The 18,056-nt window shown below is 39.3% G+C and overlaps 1 protein-coding gene and 1 long non-coding RNA gene across 2 annotated transcripts in view; one reads left to right on the forward strand and one right to left on the reverse strand.

Annotated features, from left to right (window-relative positions):
• The window catches only part of LOC124851343 (secretory phospholipase A2 receptor-like), a 71,154-nt gene extending 61,121 nt beyond the window's left edge, over nucleotides 1-10,033 (reverse strand). Inside the window, exons 1-4 of the mRNA XM_047338841.1 lie at nucleotides 10,022-10,033; nucleotides 9,548-9,919; nucleotides 9,086-9,433; nucleotides 8,757-8,848 (exon numbers count right to left, since the gene is read on the reverse strand). Of these exons, the coding sequence (XP_047194797.1) occupies nucleotides 8,757-8,848; nucleotides 9,086-9,433; nucleotides 9,548-9,791 (684 nt within the window). The 5' untranslated portion in view covers nucleotides 9,792-9,919; nucleotides 10,022-10,033. The remainder of the gene's footprint in view (nucleotides 1-8,756; nucleotides 8,849-9,085; nucleotides 9,434-9,547; nucleotides 9,920-10,021) is intronic.
• A 2,164-nt stretch (nucleotides 10,034-12,197) lies between these two features.
• LOC118102243 lies at nucleotides 12,198-16,667 on the forward strand. Its single transcript, XR_004694634.2, has 3 exons — nucleotides 12,198-12,377; nucleotides 14,059-14,204; nucleotides 16,579-16,667. It is a non-coding gene; the product is annotated as an uncharacterized LOC118102243 (long non-coding RNA).
• The last annotated feature ends 1,389 nt before the right edge of the window (nucleotides 16,668-18,056 follow it).

The raw sequence follows: 18,056 nt of genomic DNA on the forward strand, positions 1-18,056 counted from the left end.
TGTGGCTTTGCTGCATGTGCACTGTCAGCCTGTCCAACACTGTTTTCTGTGGTACAGGAAATTTCTTCTACCTCTTCCAGGTCCATCCTGTTGTCAGCTGTCACTGCTGCTAAACTGGTTTCTTTGCTGTGGAGTAGATAAATAGAATTCATGTGCCACTTGGCGACCTGGTTCTTCAGTGGGCCCAATGAAAGAGCAAGTTAACTGGCTGCATTTCTGATGCCAGCTAAAGCATGTCTTTGTTGTTCGACCCAAAAACCAGCAAAGGCTCATTTATTGGGGTCTGAATTTGAATCTGTAGTTTGGACGTTTTTCTGTGTCAAGTTAAACTTCATATTTCAGTTGTTGGCGTGATGCTAATAAGCATCTACTTTGTAGAGAAGAGGGTCTGTGAGCGGAAACTGTAAGGTAAAAGGGGGGACAATGTGACGATAAAAATAAAATTATTAAATTCAATATGTTTTTTAAATGTTATTAATCACTGCAAATCGAAATCTATGTGTCCTTGGATGCCAATCTTTTTTTTCTCCTAATGCCAATCTTTTAATTTAAAAGAAACACACACCGCTCAAGCCAATCAGAATCGAGCAGCCGCTGCATCAGAAAGTTGCTGTGTGCCTGAGAAATAGCTAGCTACCTCCTGCTAAAGGCAAAAATGGACACATTTTTAAAAAGAAACAGACCATCAGACAAGCAGACTGAAGATGACTCAGCTGCAAAACTGCCACAACCATAAAATACCACCTTGGCATCTAAAACTCGGAGGAATGAAATCTCTTCTTCCATTTGCCACCACATACCTCTGCGAGTCTGGCTTTTCTACATTGCAGGTATTGAAAACAAAGCACAGAGCATATCTACAAGTGGAGAATGACATTCGTCTGACAGCCATAAAACCTAGGATAGATAAAGTGTGTAGGAGCCACCAAGCCCACCCCTCCCACTAGTGAGGGACCAGGTATACACACAGAGACACACATACTTGTATGACAAGCACTGTTTATAACGGGAGAGAGATACTGAATGTAAAGAATAACAAAATAGAAAAACTAGAATATATATGTACATATAACTGTGTTTACGGTTAATATTACTGTACAGAAATGACAAGGAATGTTTGTAACACATGACAAATTATTATTTATTAAAAAAAATAAGGGAAATATATTAAGAAGCTGTATGTTTAATTTTGGATATTTGGAAGTTTGGGAGCCCCTGGCATAGACCATGAGGTCCAGCTAGTAGACCTGTAGCTATGCTAACGGGTTGAGGCACATACATCTAGACCAGGGGTCTTCAACGTTTTTCAGGCCAAGGACCCCCAAACTGATGGAGAGATGGAGCAGGGACCCCCTACTATACTGTATACATTGTATAAAATAGTGTTTTATATTAAACTGGGCCTAGTGCCATGTATAAACATAGCTACCCTGTTATTGTGCATTCAATACTAAGCTATTCAAATAATACACAGGTTCATATATTCATGTTTTTCTTATTGTGTGTCGCTGAACGTGTGCATTGCTGACTGAAAGATAACGTCTTCTGCCTCCATTTATCCGTTCGCTACAATATGTTGGATTCATGTTAATGTGTATTTTAAGACATTTAAATGTGTGAAAAAAAAATTGGTTGGAAAAAAAAATTTAAAATTAAAAAATTGTCTAATCAACCAAAAATTCCGCGACCCCCCTGCAGTACCTCCGCGGACCCCCTAGGGGTCGTGGACCCCCTGTTGAAGACCTCTGATCTAGACAATACTGTCAATAACAGGATTTACTTGAGCTGTATTAAAATAAGATCCTATATGTCAGGTCATAGTGTATGTATGCAAATACATTCCTCAGATATTTCATCCACTGCCTGCCCTAAATTAATACAATCCACGACATGATAATGATAATAATAATGTCCCATTGTTTCTCTCAGGATTGTGTCATGTATATGTGAAGCCATTTCACACAATCAGCAAATGGTTGTGATCACTTTTAAACCCCAGACGGTCTTTTATTTGTGAGCTGATATAGAGAAAATATTCTTTCTTTCAGACTGTGTGTGTGTGTGTGTGTGTGTGTGTGTGTGTGTGTGTGTGTGTGTGAGAGAGCCAGACTCGTGGTCAGACACTCGTGCATGAATTGCATTCAAGGCAATGCAGCCTACTTGCATAACACATTTCATACAGAGGGTAAAGTTAATTCACTGACAGAGCAGAGGGATGTGGTAAAATTTGATTGATTGATGTGGTGTCACCTTGTGTATTGTTTACAATGCAGATTATTGACATTAGGTCTGGCAAAACCAGTGATTTAGTTTAATTTTACCAGAGAACTTAACAGTCCCATGAGCCTTTGGATACGATGTGACCAGCCGTGGACTTGTCCATAGGAGACGACTGACTTGCTCGATGTCAGTTGATGACAGATAAGCAGATACACACACAAAGCCTACCTGGGTAGCAGAGAACTTAATATTGATCACACACACAAGGACGCAAATACTGCACTTTTGGGGTCACAAACATTTAAAGGACATTTATTCTTTATTTTTCTCTTTTATTTGGGACTTTAACAGAGCTCTATTTTTGCATTTTTTAGTGTGTTCATACAACAAATCCAGAACTGTGAATGTATGTTGATTGTTGTGAGGCAATAAATTTGTAATCTGTTCAACACAGTTAAACTCCTCTTGAGTTAATATTAAGGCAAATGCTCACAGACCTATATAGATGTTAGCACCTCAGCTCCTACCCTTGGCTTAGAACTTAAAGGGGCGCTACATATGTCTTCTCTTTCTTATTCTGCCACTTCAGCTCTAAAACTGTCAGAGGTTTCCTGTTGGATTCAAGTCACAGAACAGATTTGGGTGGGTCATTGTTTTCACAGTTTTTCTTTACAAAGTGCTTTGATGGATCATAGTCATGTTGGAAAATACCTCTTCTGCAAGCTGCTGCTTGCCTCTGTAGAGACACACTTAATTCACATTATCTGTTCAGTCAACACCAATTTATACAGATAAACCTTCTACAGCCAAATCAGAAGTGTTTACTATTAATGCAAGGTTGTATAAATAGCGTCTCCGTCTTATGAGACTCAGTTGAGCTTCTGACAGGTGGTTCCTCACCATGTGGAGCCATCAATCTATTCAACTCATTCTTGGAAAGAGAAGTATTCCTCTAAAGGTCTTAGAATCTTTGGTCTAACCCCAGTTATTTTAACTGCATTAGTACATTTGTGGTGACTTTCAGCTTTAAATAAGCTAACACTAAATTAGTAGGGATGACTATCTCGCTTGACAACTATGGACATGATCAGAACATGCATTGCTCTAACTGACTGGATGCCTGCCACCTCCTCTGTCTCCATAACAGTGTCAGAGGGCTCCAGCTTTCTTCTGAGATCAGTGAGCTGAGACGCAAGGTGATGAAAGCGCCCACAGGTGGCACTGTTTCCCCACCAACGATAAAGCCCTTCGCCTGCCCAACGCACATTAACGGAGGAGCCAGCAAGCTGCCCCAATGAAGTTTATATATTAGCTTGATACCACTTTTAATGTTTTGGAAATATACAGAAAACAGGAAGCTATTGCCACAACATATAGTCATTTTGTCTGTGAAGATTCTAAGTCATCCAGGTCATGGTTGTCCAAGAAAACTTGGTTCGATGGCAACTGGACTTGGATGCAGATACTTGTGTAGCGGGGGAACACTAGGACCCAGGCACAATTTGGCAAATCAAGGGAGAGCATCTCAGCAGTTAAAAGGCCGATTGAGCACTGGTGTGTGTCAGCATTCATTCCTGCTCTTGTGATCATGCCTGTGCACATGTCCTTGGTAAGCCAAACAAACTTTTGTTTTAATCAGAAAAGTGTGATTGTTGGGGTAATGTAGGGGTGCAAATGCACCTGGAGGTATTGGAATTTTAATGTAAATATTGAATGTGTTGAGGTTTGTCCAAGAAAACTTGGTTCGATTAAGGGCTTAAGGGCAGAGGATGTCACACCTTGTTAAAGCCCTATGAGACAAATTGTGATTTGTGAATATGGGCTATGCAAATAAATTTGATTGATTGAAGAAGGTTTTACAGAGTCAGAGGTAATTCGCACTGTGATTAAGATCATAAAACCTGTTACATTTAGAGATATGTTAACTAACAAAAGTGATTTAACTGTTGAGTTAAAGTGGTTTCTCCATGTCAACATACAAGTGCCACTGTTAATCAGCAGGAACATCCTGAACTGTCCTCTGTTGGGCCAGAATTTCTTTAAGTCATTTTGTTGGAATGGGATCTAAGATACAAGTTGTGGTTTTAGAAGATGAGATTATTTTTGCTCAGCTGATCGAGGGTGATCAGAGAGAAGCTGTCTAAATAATTGGTAAGATTCTCAGCTGTTTCTGAGATTTCTGTTCTTGATAGGGTATTAGTGCCAACTGAGGGCAGGAGATGGTTGATTTTATTTCTAATAGTTAGAATTTTATCATTAAAGAAGGTCATAAAGATATTGCTATTCAGGGATTGAGGAATACTGGGTTCGGTGGAGGTGTGACTCTCTGTCAGCCTGGCTACAGTGCTGAAGAGAAACCTGGGGTTGTTTTTATTTTCTTCTATTAGTGTGGAGTAGTAGGCAGCTCTTGCTTTGTGGAGGGCCTTCTTATAAACTTTAACACTATCTTTCCAGGCGAGGTGATTTTCAACACGGTTGTTGGAGCACCACTTCCTTTCTAGTTTTCTTGACGCTTGTTTTAATTCATGTGTGTTGGAAATTACACCAGGGAGCTAATTTACTATGTTTTACATGTTTCTTTTTTAGAGGCGCTATGGAGTCTAATGTTAATCATAATGACTTTACAGAGCTATCGACAAGATGATCAATCTCAGTGGAGCTAGGGTTTTTAAAGAATTTGTTATATTGACGGATAATACGGGGTTAATGTAATTGGAATTATTTCCTTAAATTTAGCTACAGCACTATCAGGTAGACAACTAGAAAAGGAGTTTTTTATTAGTGGCATGTATTCTGATAAAGAGAAATCGAAGGTTATTAAATTATGATCTGTAAATCGGATTATGTTGAAGTAGTATTAGATGTTCAATTTTGACACCGTATGATAGTACAAGGTCAAGTGTGTGGTTACAACAATGAGTAGGTTGGTGTACACACTGACTGGAACCAAGTGAGTCTAGTACTGAAATAAATGTCATTATTATTGTCAACATGAATATCAAAGTCACCGACAATAATAACTTTAATGTTTTTAGGACTAGGTTTGATACAAATTCAGGGAATTCCGTAAAAATTCAGAATAAGCCCCAGGAGCACGGTAAACTACAGCAAATATGATTGGCTGTTGGTATTTCTTGGATGGGTGTGGAAGACTAAGAACAAGACTTTCAAATGAGTTGTAGCTTAGTTTAGGTTTAGGATTAATTGATAGACTGGAGTTAAAAATAGCAGCAACTCCACCTCCTCGGCCAAAGTCTCAGGGAACGTGTGTATTTACATGACTGGGGGTAGATTCATTTAGGCTGACATATTCATGAGGATGCAGCCAGGTCTCAGTGAGGGACAATAAATCAACTTTTTGACCTCTTTACTAAAATAACCTTCGATGATAGTGATCTTATGTTTAACAGTCCACATTTAAAAGTCTTTGTTTGTAGAGTTGTTGCAGAGATTCTGTTAATCTATATTAGTTTTTTATGTAGAATTCTCCCTCTTTTAATGTTTGATTTAAATAATTTAATGGCACGGGGGACAGACACAGTCTATGGGGTTGTGGTTGTGTGACTGATACAGAGGGAGCGCAGAGAAGTGTGTATTACTGCAGCTCTGTGTCCTGGTCCCAACTCTGGGTTGTCATTTGGGGTTTATAAACTGAGTAATATTCCTAGATAAGAGAGCTGCTCCATCCCAAGTGGGATGAACGCCGTCTCTCCTAACAAGACCAGGTTTCCTCCAAAACGTTTGCCAACTGTCTACAAAGCCCACACCATTTACAGGACACCACCTCAACAGCCAGCGGTTAAAAGACAACATGCGGCTAAACATGTCATCACCTGTCATGTTAGGAAGACGTCCAGAGAAAACTACAGTGTCCGACATCGTTTCTGCAAAAGCACAGACTGACTCAACATTAACTTTAGTGACCTCCGACATACGAAGCCGGGAGTAAATGTGATTGGTCAAACTAGAAACACAAACCAGAAGGCTTCAGTCCCCAAAATCTTCACCTAAATAAAGGATTTATTATTTCACCTCATCATTCTATTCTATTTGATTTGTATAGCGCCAAATCACAACATACATTATCTCAAGGCACTTTACGTATTAAGGTCCAGACCTTGAATATAACAGAGAAACCCAACAATTTCCAAAATGAAGAAGGTCTAGACACTGACAACCCTATCATACACTGTACACTGTGAGCTCTGTAGCTGCTTGTAGTCACAGCAACACAATGTTTACACTCTATATTCAGATGTAAAAGCCATGTTTTTAAAGTTATCAAATTAAAAATGGAAATATTCCACTGTCATGTGACAAATATATAAATTTGTGAGTGTGTGTGTGTTGTACATGCAGTGTGCATGTACATTCCTGTTTTGGGAATGATGGGGTAAATGGGGCTGCAACTGCATACATTGCAACTGCAGTCTATGGCCTCACCCCTAGGGGTCAGCAGAGTCGAATAGAAAGCTGCTATAGACTGTCTCCTAAAGCATTGAACTTAATCAGTATCAATTTATGGGATTATGTTGAAGTACTAATTCTTTAGACATTATTCAGAAAAAATTAAAAAACCTGTGGTTATTTGTTGCCCCTTTGCAAACCTGTGAGTAAGAAAACAAAGGATTTGTTTATAAAGTGTAAATAACAGTTTTAATGATGAGGGTCAGACTCTTCTAATACTGGACCAGATGCTAAGTCCTGACTTCTTTTCCAACACTTATACTTTGCTATTACTGGAGTCTCAATAGTTGGTCAAAAGAATTCACTGGAGATGGTCAGAGTTCAATGCAGTAGAGTTTATTTTTTTTACAAGATGTAAACCCGAGCTGGCTCCGGAACCCAACTGAAGACTGAGCTTCAAACCCTCTGCTTATATGCTCATCCTCGTCTCTGCTGTTGTTCACCTAACCAATCAGGAGGTGAATCTCTCCATCTCCTGATTGTTCAAAACTTTTGATTCGTCCCGAAACCTAATGGTGTCATACTTTCCCAAGTTGACTTTGTCTCCCCCTACAGTTACGTCATGGGTCGATTCTAATGGTGTATTAAAGTTGTGGTTGTTGGTCCAACTTTGACACCATTATAAATCTTGGAGTTTTGGAGGCCTCTGTTTCAGGCCTTACTCGATTTAGAAGGTCCTGTCTCCAGACTCCATTAGATTCGGGCAATGTCTATCTGCATTTTTCATAAATGATTACATTTCCACACACTTAATATAGGCAAAAAAATAAATCATTCCAGTAAGGGCGCATACATGATTACATTTCTTTATGCTGGATACATGGTGCTGTCTGGTGAAAGCATACAGTTGCAACCAGAAATCTGTTTTTACATTATTAACCTGCCTAGCAACTAATTACATTTTCCTTCAGATGGAGACTCTCCCTGTGTCTGGTGTTAATTAGACATTCTTCCCGGGCTGCATAAAGTTCCTGATGCTCTTTATACACGGACGCACAGTTTAAGCATATAAGCACACAAAGGTTAGTTTTTCTACAACAGCATTCATTGGTATGGTTTAACTGCGTACAGTGATAGTGGTGTGTATACGTGCAGACATGAAACATTAGCACACGCAATAAAAGTTGAATTAAAATATTAAAGTTCAGTCTTTTTTTTCTTGTCAGAACCTTTTTCCTCCTTGTGGAAAACTTTCCCATCAGCCTTTTCTTTCCACTTCAAGGTGACGCCACTCAGTCCTTTCTCCTTCAATCTTCCCTGGAGCTGAAAAACAGAAATGGCAGCTATTTGAAATACTTTTAACAGATTCCTTTGCTCTCTAAGACAAAGAGTTATGTGTTTTTAGTCAATTCAATTCTATTTACATTGCATATATATCATAATATACATCATCTCAAGGAACTTTACATAGAAAGTCAAGACTTTAAAATGTATAGAGAAACCCAACAGTTCCCACAACGAGCAGCACTTTGGAGACTGTGGAGAGAAAAACTCCCTCATTAACTGGAAGAAACTTCTAGAACCAGACTGAATGTGGGCAAGAAGGAGAGGGGGGTGTAAAAGAGGGAAGAGAAGAGAGAGAGATATGGGGAGGAGGAGAGGAGGGTGGAAAAGAGGGGATGAAGAGAGAGATAGGAGGAGAGGGGAGAGAGAATAGAGAGAGACAAACAAGAGTGATGATTATTAATGGAAATATGTTATTAGTGACAGCAATAATAATAATAATAATAATAATAATAATAATAATAAAGTTAATGGTTGATCCTACACATAAATGTGAGTATGAACATGCAATCAGGATGTATGTTTCCTGGTCTCAAATAAAAACTGCAGATCTACATTAGAAATACCTGGAAGAATAATCTGTCAAAAATAATTAAAGGAGTCAACATGATTATAGCTCTTCTTTCCATTGGTGTGGCTGCTTTGCATTGTAGAACATCTGTGACTGCAGTTTTTTTACATTCACTCGTCTACTTCATGGTTATTTGATGATGTCAAACTCTGTAATACATCTGTCCAGGGTCTATGAATGAGTTCATGTTTCAGGTTGGATTTTGGAGACTTGCCTCTTTCAGAATCTGTTCTTTCACAGCAGGGTCATTCAGGTCCACAGAGGAGTCCTGTAGCTCCACCCTCACCTTCACCAACGTCTTTACTGCTGCTTAGACAAAGAACGAGGAGAGAAACAAAACACATGTTTAATGTGGTGTATAGTTTAGTGATACCTACAGTTATTCCTGTGGAGATAGAACTACTCAGATCTTTGGTTTAAAACACAGAGTGAGCAACCTCTGGTCTCTGGGCTGCATGTTGCCTACAAGACAGTTTGATCAGGCCTGTCAGAAAAGTCACAAATAAATAATAAGCAACTCAGAAATACAAAAAGGATTCTCACTTGGGGCGCTGTAGCAGACAAATGGTTTTCTTTCTTCACAGGACAATAACCACCATTTCCCTCCCAAATCTGCAACACCACATACGACTTTCATCGAGCCAAGTGGGTGGTCACCCTGATACCAGGAGCTGAATGAGTAGTTACTCCCGTCGGACCAGTAAATCTGAGGATCTCTGTACAAACCGATCCATGCCGGTCCGAGACGGTATATTATTTTCTTTATCTTGTCTCTGTCAGCGTTGTTCCTCACAGTGACCAGATCTGTGTAGTGTTCTCTGCAGTGCCTCTGAGCCTCAGTCCAATTCTTTGCTGTATTCACCAGCACAAAGTCAGAATCCTCTAATGTTCCTGCAGTTAAGTTTGAGAACAAAAGAGGGATTGTTGAGATCACACAATGGTTTTCAAAATCATATCTTATACATTATGTTGTGAAGTAAAGATCAATATAAAACACATCATTACCTCTGTAGCAGACAAATGGACTCTTCATATGGCAGCCAATATCATACCATGTTCCATACTTTAACTGGACCACACAGAGCTCATTGGCTGCTACATAGTTTGGGTCAGGAGACTGCCAGTTCCTATATTCAGCTCCACTCTGGTTGAACCCATCTGACCACTTCCAGTCAATATGACTGTACAGGCCAATCCAAACCTTAGAGCTGTGACCAGCGGCGGAAACTGTGTCTTTAAGTTTCTTCATTTTTTCAGTGTTTTCAATAGTGGCCAGGTCTGTGTACGTCTCTACGTAGCTCTGAGCTTCAGTCCAATTCTTTGCATCAGACACAAAGTGGTACTGATGGAGGAGGCATGTGGAGAAGGTGAGGCACCCTGAGGATGAAACCAGTTATTTTTGTTATGTATGAGGACTCAAATTAATCTCTATATTCAGATTTCCTGTTAGACATCATACAAACAGTGAAATTCACTGACCTGAGAGACACAAGACACCAATGAAGATCCCTTCCATCCTGATGCTGCTCTGTGGACTGTCTGTGCCAGTGTTCACCACTAACACCAAACTGAACTAGTTCTAGTGCAGCTTTAGGGAAATGTAACACCAGCTCCTCCTCTTCTACTGAAAATAGTCAGTGTTCTGTTGAACTCTTTATGCAAAAAGGCAAAGATGCAAACAACAATTTTCTTGTTTATTTCTGGAGGCCTCTCACTATGCAGATAGTTCTGATCGTATCTGACCATGACTGGTCTCTGCCTCCACCCCTGTGCAGGTGGTGAGTGAATGAATGTCTGTTTGTCTTGCTCACACTGTGGATCCAATGATACCTCTGTGACAGGGATGTTTGAAATGTTTATCTACTAATGTTGTGATCACCTCTAATTCCATCCAATATGTAGATCAGATGAAAATAAGGATGAAAAGAGAAGAAAAAGAGATGATGATGATGATTATTAATAATATAAATATAATAATAATAATAATAATATATTATTATTATAATGCTATCATCTATGCATTATTAACATTATAACTCTTCTGACAATATTTCCTGGTCTCTCTCTCTCTCTCTCTCTCTCTCTCTCTCTCTCTCTCTCTCTCTCTCTCACATTGAATCTGGTTCTCGAGGTTTCTTAGTTCTAGTAAAAGAGTTTTTTTTGTGTCAACTTTAAGTGCATGGGGATAATCTATTTTATGATTTGTAATCATAAATCAAATTGAATAAACTCATTACCCAATTTTATATCCTCAGGCTGTAACCCCACTGGATATTGAAGCCTGCCTTCAGGTATCCAGTGTTCATCTTTACAACATGGATGTGTTCATGGAGACACAATTTGCACCACATGTCTCAGATCCAGTCCTTCTAGGCCCGAGCACCAACTCAGCCCCAGCATGTTGTGTGTTTCCTGATCTCAACCAACATGATAACTCTTCTTTCCAGTGTTCTGGCTGCTTTGCATTGTAAATCCTCTCTGGCAGGAGTTCTTTGTATTCACTCATCTCCCTCAGGGTTATTTGATGTCATCAAACTCTGTATTATATCTGTCCTGGGTCTATGAATGTGTTTCAGGGTGGATTTTGGAAACTTGCTGATTTCAGAATGTCTGCTTTCACAGCAGGGTCATTCAGGTCCAGAGGAGTCCTGCAGCTTCACTTCAAGAACGAGGAGAGAAAGAAAACACAAGTTTACAGTGGTACTAGCTTTGTGAAGAAGTACTTGGATCTTTTATTCACAACACAGTGAGGAACCTCTGGTCTCCAGGCTGCATGTTGCCCACAAGACACTTTGATCAGGCCTGTCAGACAATTCACAAAAACAGAAACTCAGAAATAAACTTCCACCCTGTGGTTGTTTGCCACCTTCAACCTGTGCAGTTTATTTCTGCATACATTTTTCATCTGGACTCATATGAGGTCACCCTGACCTTTGACCACTGAAATCTAATCAGTTCATCTGTGAGTCTATGGCTGTGTTCAAAATCCCTCACTAATCACTGTATAGTGCACTATATGTTGAGTTCGCCATTTTTTAGTGGTGTCCAAATGTTTACAGGTTTGTTTTATACCCTATGTAATTGATTCATTGTTTCCCACAATGCATCATGAAAAGTAATGTACAACCAATGGTCACTAACCAAACAATATATACCATCATGCATTTCACTTGTGGTAGAGAGACGGGAGGAGCGAGGGCAGCAGGAACAGCCCGACCTGTCGTTCTAATGTAAATAGAAGCAGAGCGGTGCATCACAGCACAAAGTGTGGGAAACAAGTTTATTTCCACATTTAAAGATGATCATCCAACATGTGTTTTTACATTAATGCTGCAAAATAAACATTTAAAATTTATTTTGGGATTTTCCAGTTGCTGTTGTACATTTAATTCCTGTGGCAATGATGTCATTTTTTTGATGCAGACAAAATGCGCTGAATAGTGTGTGAAAGTTTTTGTTCTTTTTCGATGAGCTCACTACATAGTGCTCTATATAGCAGTCACTTTTTGTTTTTGTATATTTGTGTTTTTGGATTTGTACTCTGTATTTTAATCTTCTCCTTCCTTGTGTGTCCCTCGCCTCAGTTTAGTTGCGTCCATGTTGTGCCATTTCCTGTTTTATTGTGACCTTCACTTCCTGTTCCCCCCATGTGTCATTGTTGGTCACTTCAATCTTGTGATTGTGTGCACCTGACCTCATGTGTTTCACCTGGGTTCAGTTATTCTGTCTGTGTCAGGTCGTCTCTTCACTTTGGTTCTGTTCAGTCCAGCTCCTGTGTCTCTGTTTTGAGTTTCAGCTCTTGGATCACCTGAGTTCTCTTACCAGCCTTCTGAGTGTAACCAATTTAATTAGTTGATTAAGTATTTTTCCCTGCACTTCTTGTTTTGTTCTGTTGCTTTGGCAGCATTTGTGTCCAGTTATACAACAAACGTGACATTAACGAGGCAAAAAAGGCTTTTTGTGAAGTCGATGACCTTGAACTACTTTCAGTTGTAATCAAATCATCCTTGAAGTGAATATTTGTGGTGGATGTAACAAAATTCCCTGAAGGTGTTTGTAATATATCACATTCACAAGAACATGAGGTCACCGTGACCTTGACATTTTACCTTCAGTCACCAACATCGTTTCAGTTCATCTCTGAGTCCAACTGAAGCTTCGTACAGAATTTGACATGTGTTCATAAAAATGGGGCAGACAAACAACATGGAAACCTCCACCTAGGTTTTTCAGCATCAAAGGAAAAATACACATTAAACATTAGACCAACATGTCTTTCAGTGTGGTCACTTCTGGCTGAATATGTCTGTCAGGTCATGGTCAAGACCTGTCAGACTGTCCAGAAGAGAAAAGTAATGAGTTCAATATTAAGGACAAACTAGCTTGGGGGGTTGTTCTCCAGAGGCTGGTGTAGTATTTTCATAAATCAGGGGCCACAATTTACACAGAGGGGCCAATGATATATCAAACATCCATGTCCAATTCCTGATTCAGTAAGATGCACATTTAAAGATTCAGTGTGTAGAATTTGGTGAGATGTAGTGGTGCAGTTGCATATTGCAGCTGAGTTCCCCTCACAGCTCGCTCCCCTTCCAGACCCGCTCCTGATGTAAATATAAAGTATTTAAATATAAGGGGCTCATTTAAGGGAAAAGAAGTCCACAATTTTTAGAATTCAGATGAAACACACTAGTTAAAACATCAGTAGGATTATTTCATATTCATTTTCTGCCAATCGATCCCTTTCACCAAAGTCTTACACACTGAACCTTTAATTCATGTTTACTTTTAGCTCCATAGCTTTGAACACACACCATTAAATATATTTTGAAATTTTTTTCTCGTTCAAGCACATTGTGTTCTTCCAAAAAACCTGGAAAATAAAAAGTTATTAATTTATTTAGACAACTGACAGGATATTACCTCAGGAAACATGCAGCTGAACTGGGTGAGTTGTGTGATGCAACAATATGATCGATATTTAAATTCCCATATATTAGTCTTCACTATACCTGACATTCATGGTCTCAATAGCTGCTTCTTTCTGATATCTCTGTCCCAGCTACTATAATGGGGGAAGGTTCCTGATGCTCACAGAGGAATCAGGGCTCCTCCTTGGTTTTCACATCATGGACCATAGAAAGAATTCATAAAATGTTTCTGTGGGTCCAGGAATTTTTTCACTTTCTTTAAGATTGCGAGATGAGAGTGTTTGATAACATTTTTGATGATTTCTCAGGAAATAATTTATGTATCTTGACTGAAAAAGAAATCAAGCATGATTGGTGCAACTTGGTTGAATTTAAGGGGACTGTTGGGCCTTGGTGGAGTTATGCACTTTACTCAGTGGCACTGTAGTTTGATTATAGGGCCTAAAATTCCCACCAAGCTTATGTTTTAAAGCTGTGTTATGTTTGCAAGACATCCACAGTGAGCAAGAAGCGATGGTAAAATCCGTGAGTGCATCTGCAGGACTGTTTACTCCCTTTGTCTGTGTCTCTGTTTGGCCTTTTTAGACCTTCTTTTGTCTCAAACTCTGAGGCTGTGTTAGAGCTGTGCTGAACCGGGATGGAGGAGAACAACATGTTCCTCTGAACTACCCCCTGACCCCAACCATCCTGAGACTGAGACAGACTCCTGCAGTACACCAGCCAATCCACTGGTCAGTTACACTTTCAGAAAAAGTGAAAGTAAAATTCATTAAATACCCTGAAATCAATGAAATTATTTTAATTGTAAAAGATACTTCCTGTAAGTGGCTTAAGAAATGAACTCCCTGAGAAAATACAGAGGACATGAAAGTCTCAGTGTAACAGGGTCATTAAGAAAGTATATTAGAGGAACAAACATTTTACATTACATCATATAATACAAATACAACCCTTCTGATAGATTGTCTCCTTGGATTTAGACGCATGAGACAAACCTCGTTTGAGTTTTTTTTATTTTGAAATGCTCAGAAACTGGCATTGTAAAAACCAACCAACATTGAAAACGTTTTTGTTTGTTTTACATACAACAAATATCAAGAAACAAACTGATCAGGAAATAAAAGCAACACAATCCTGACAGTAATCCTGAATTCAACATCAATACAAATACATATATGTTTATACTTATAATATATTAACTTTTACTTGAATACACTTTTCTTTAATGCTAAACCTTTTGAAGTGCACTGGAAACAAATGGTAATCTTAACAGCTCTGTAGCAGAGTGACTTGCAGCATTAAGAGGCCAAGAAAACTACAGTGTTCTCCTAATATTCAACATGACATCCATACAGCCATAAAGAAGCCAATTTACAGAGTAATGTCTCCCCTTGGGTCCATGCATCTGGCAATATTGATCACAATTGTTCAGAAATAGCCATTCACCAGTTTGACTCTCATGCCCAGCTCTGTAGCTGGTGAAAAATAAATGCCTAGCAATCCCCCAGTCCCCAAAACAACAAGGCAATAAACTTGTTTCCGGTTTTAACTCATTATAACTCATTAAAGCAGTAATTTAAATGTAGCTTCTAATCTGTAACAGAGTGACTGGCAGCATTAAGAGGTCATTCACAACCAATGAAAACTACAGTAAAATCGTGTTTATGTCCATTTGGCCTGAGTTGAGAGTCATGAAGGTGACAAGGCAGCAGTACAAAAGTGGTGTAGAGCAGAGACAAAGTCACATAGATGGAAAGGGGAAGTTATGTGGACAGAATTTCCATATGTGAACATACTTCTCCCAGCTCATGGAAATCCAGTCATTAAAAATGTCGGACCCAGGAAAACATCACTGAGGTCGCAGAACTTTGTCGGCTGTGTTTCCCGCTCATGCAAACAACTTTATTTTCAGCTGCTGTATCTTTGCATTGAGCTTGTGCCAATTCAAATTCATTTCTGAATAAACTGGAAAGTGTACTTGAGGTTGTCTGGAAAGCTCAGATCAAGGGCATTAATGAGCCCAAACAGCATGATGAACCCCATTATCACCCTTCCTAAGTTGTCCATGACTTTGATGCCTTCAATCACGATTCCCACGTCCTCTGGCTCCACATCTCCATCTCTTCAGATAGTGGATATCCACATGATTGCGAGTGCAATGTCCCTCTCTGCACCCTCAGTGGCGGAGGCCTAAACAACCCAAATACAAAACACTTTTTAAGTACAATGCTGAACAACACAATAGAAAATTACAAACAAAAATATAAAGTAGAATTCTTACATGAACTGCAGTTTGAACTTAGTATCTGATAATAATCAGATACTAAGTCATAATGATGACACAGAGCTGCTGCCGGTGAGAACAACTGACAACCGTGACACGGAGCCGTTCAACGGTGGGGACGTTCCGCGGTACCGACGTTATGCGGCCGGTGTGTGGCTATATGAGCTCATAATTCCTATACATATGACACATTTCAGCTGCTAAAAATGCCCGTGGCTTAAGACTAAAGACTAGTGGTTATAGACCTGGGCAAGTCACCACTGTAACTCACTTAAACCTTTAGTGAGTTACAGTCACTGTCACTCTGCAGCGAGGAAAAGGCGGACATTACTAGCGAGCTAGCCAGATTGCCCGCCAATTCTGATTTGACTAAAAACTGAGCAAAAGTTGCCTGGATTAAGTTTTGACGGCTGTTGCGCATATTTCGGTCATTATTACGGAATGCACATTATTTGACAGCAGGAAACATTAAATATATGTACTCACCAAGGTTTGGTCTTCCACCTGCGACAGATCGGGAGAATCAACCACTAGGGGCTGTCCCCCAATTAAACTCATTTATTTTGCGTTCATGAATGTGATGAGTGAAACAATTAAAATATTTTGTCATACATCTGTAAAATATGTATGTACACTATTTAAATGGATATATATTAATAAAGCAAACAATATTTAAATTTGTCACCTAAGAAGGGCTTGAATAATTTTTTGGAGTGTATAGAAATACAATTAAATAAATAAATAATAATATATTAGACGAACAAACATCATATAATACAAACACAACCCTTCTGACTGATTGTCTCCTTGTGTATTTGCAGTTCATACTCAAACACGCAAACAAAAGCTTGTGTGTAAAAACCCTGGTCATCAGGGCATGGCAGCTCTCAGATGGAGAAAGGGCTCGAGCCTGCAGCCTGCTGGGCCTCCAACGTGCTACTGTAACATCTGTAAGAGACGCTCCTTCCCCACGAGGCTTCAGGGAAGGTAAGAGAGGGAGGGGTTACCTGTTCTACATATAAACTGTGCTTTTAGGAGAGTACATTCATAAAGACGTGTGGAAGAAGCAACCTACATATCTAGATCATGAGTACACACTAATACTCCCAAAAACATGTAGAAAGTCTTGCTGTTGATATACTGCATATAAAAACAAGATTCTATGTGTTAGTGATAATCAGTAAAACTATCCCAGAGATATTCCAGCAACTGGTGTTGTACTTCATAAGGTTGAGAGCCCTGTGTGAGAGCTCAATGTTTCTAATCTCTATAAACAGATTTTGGTGGAGTTGTTTAACTTCCTGTTTCATTATAAAGTTATAGTTTCATGGGTTTGACTGTTGATGTCAGAGACAATTATTTAAAAAATGAACATGGAAGCAGAGGCCAAGGGAGGACTGTCTGTGACCTACATTTCCCATAATGCAACTTTAAAGCATTTTTCTTTGCACCTGATAACTTCCACCTCCTTTTAAACTTTACTCCCTCAGTTTATATTTCAGGGTTTCAGTTATAAATGTGTGGTTTTCAAACTCAAGCCAAAGTAACCGGTTTACAGATCTTCTCACACCCACACAATGAAAACTGTTTTCACTGATGACTTTATATGAGTGTTAACGGTGATGGCAAGAGTCTTGACTGCCCCCTGGTGGCTGACTGAAGTACAGGCCATACACACTGCCCCCTCAATGTTAGTGGAGTGAAATGGATAAAACTAAAATGAATTGATTGACATGAAGAAACTTGAAGTGGAGAAGCGTCGTCCATGTTTATATACAGTTCATGGATTTTTACAGACTGAATAAAACTTGTCATGGTGGGTAAACTGTGTAAACTAACACTAACTATGTAAAATGTTGGAATGTCCCTTTTAAAATCTCAAATTTTGTTAAAATAAAAGAATTGCACTGCTTGCTTTAAGCTTTCAGCCACAAATTATAGATCTATTCCAATGTGGCTTTGCTGCATGTGCACTGACATCCTGTCCAACACTGTTTTCTGTGGTACAGGAAATTTCTTCAACCTCTTCCAGGTCCATCCTGTTGTCAGCTGTCACTGCTGCTAAACTGGTTTCTTTGCTGTGGAGTAGATAAATAGAATTCATGTGGCACTTGGCGACCTGGTTCTTCAGTGGGCCCTGTGAAAGAGCAAGTTAACTGGCTGCATTTCTGATGCCAGCTAAAGCATGTCTTTGTTGTTCGACCCAAAAACCAGCAAAGGCTCATTTATTGGGGTCTGAATTTGAATCTGTAGTTTGGACGTTTTTCTGTGTCAAGTTAAACTTCATATTTCAGTAGTT

Source organism: Hippoglossus stenolepis, chromosome 23 (genome assembly GCF_022539355.2).
Source record: "Hippoglossus stenolepis isolate QCI-W04-F060 chromosome 23, HSTE1.2, whole genome shotgun sequence".
NCBI classification, from domain to species: Eukaryota; Metazoa; Chordata; class Actinopteri; order Pleuronectiformes; family Pleuronectidae; genus Hippoglossus; species Hippoglossus stenolepis.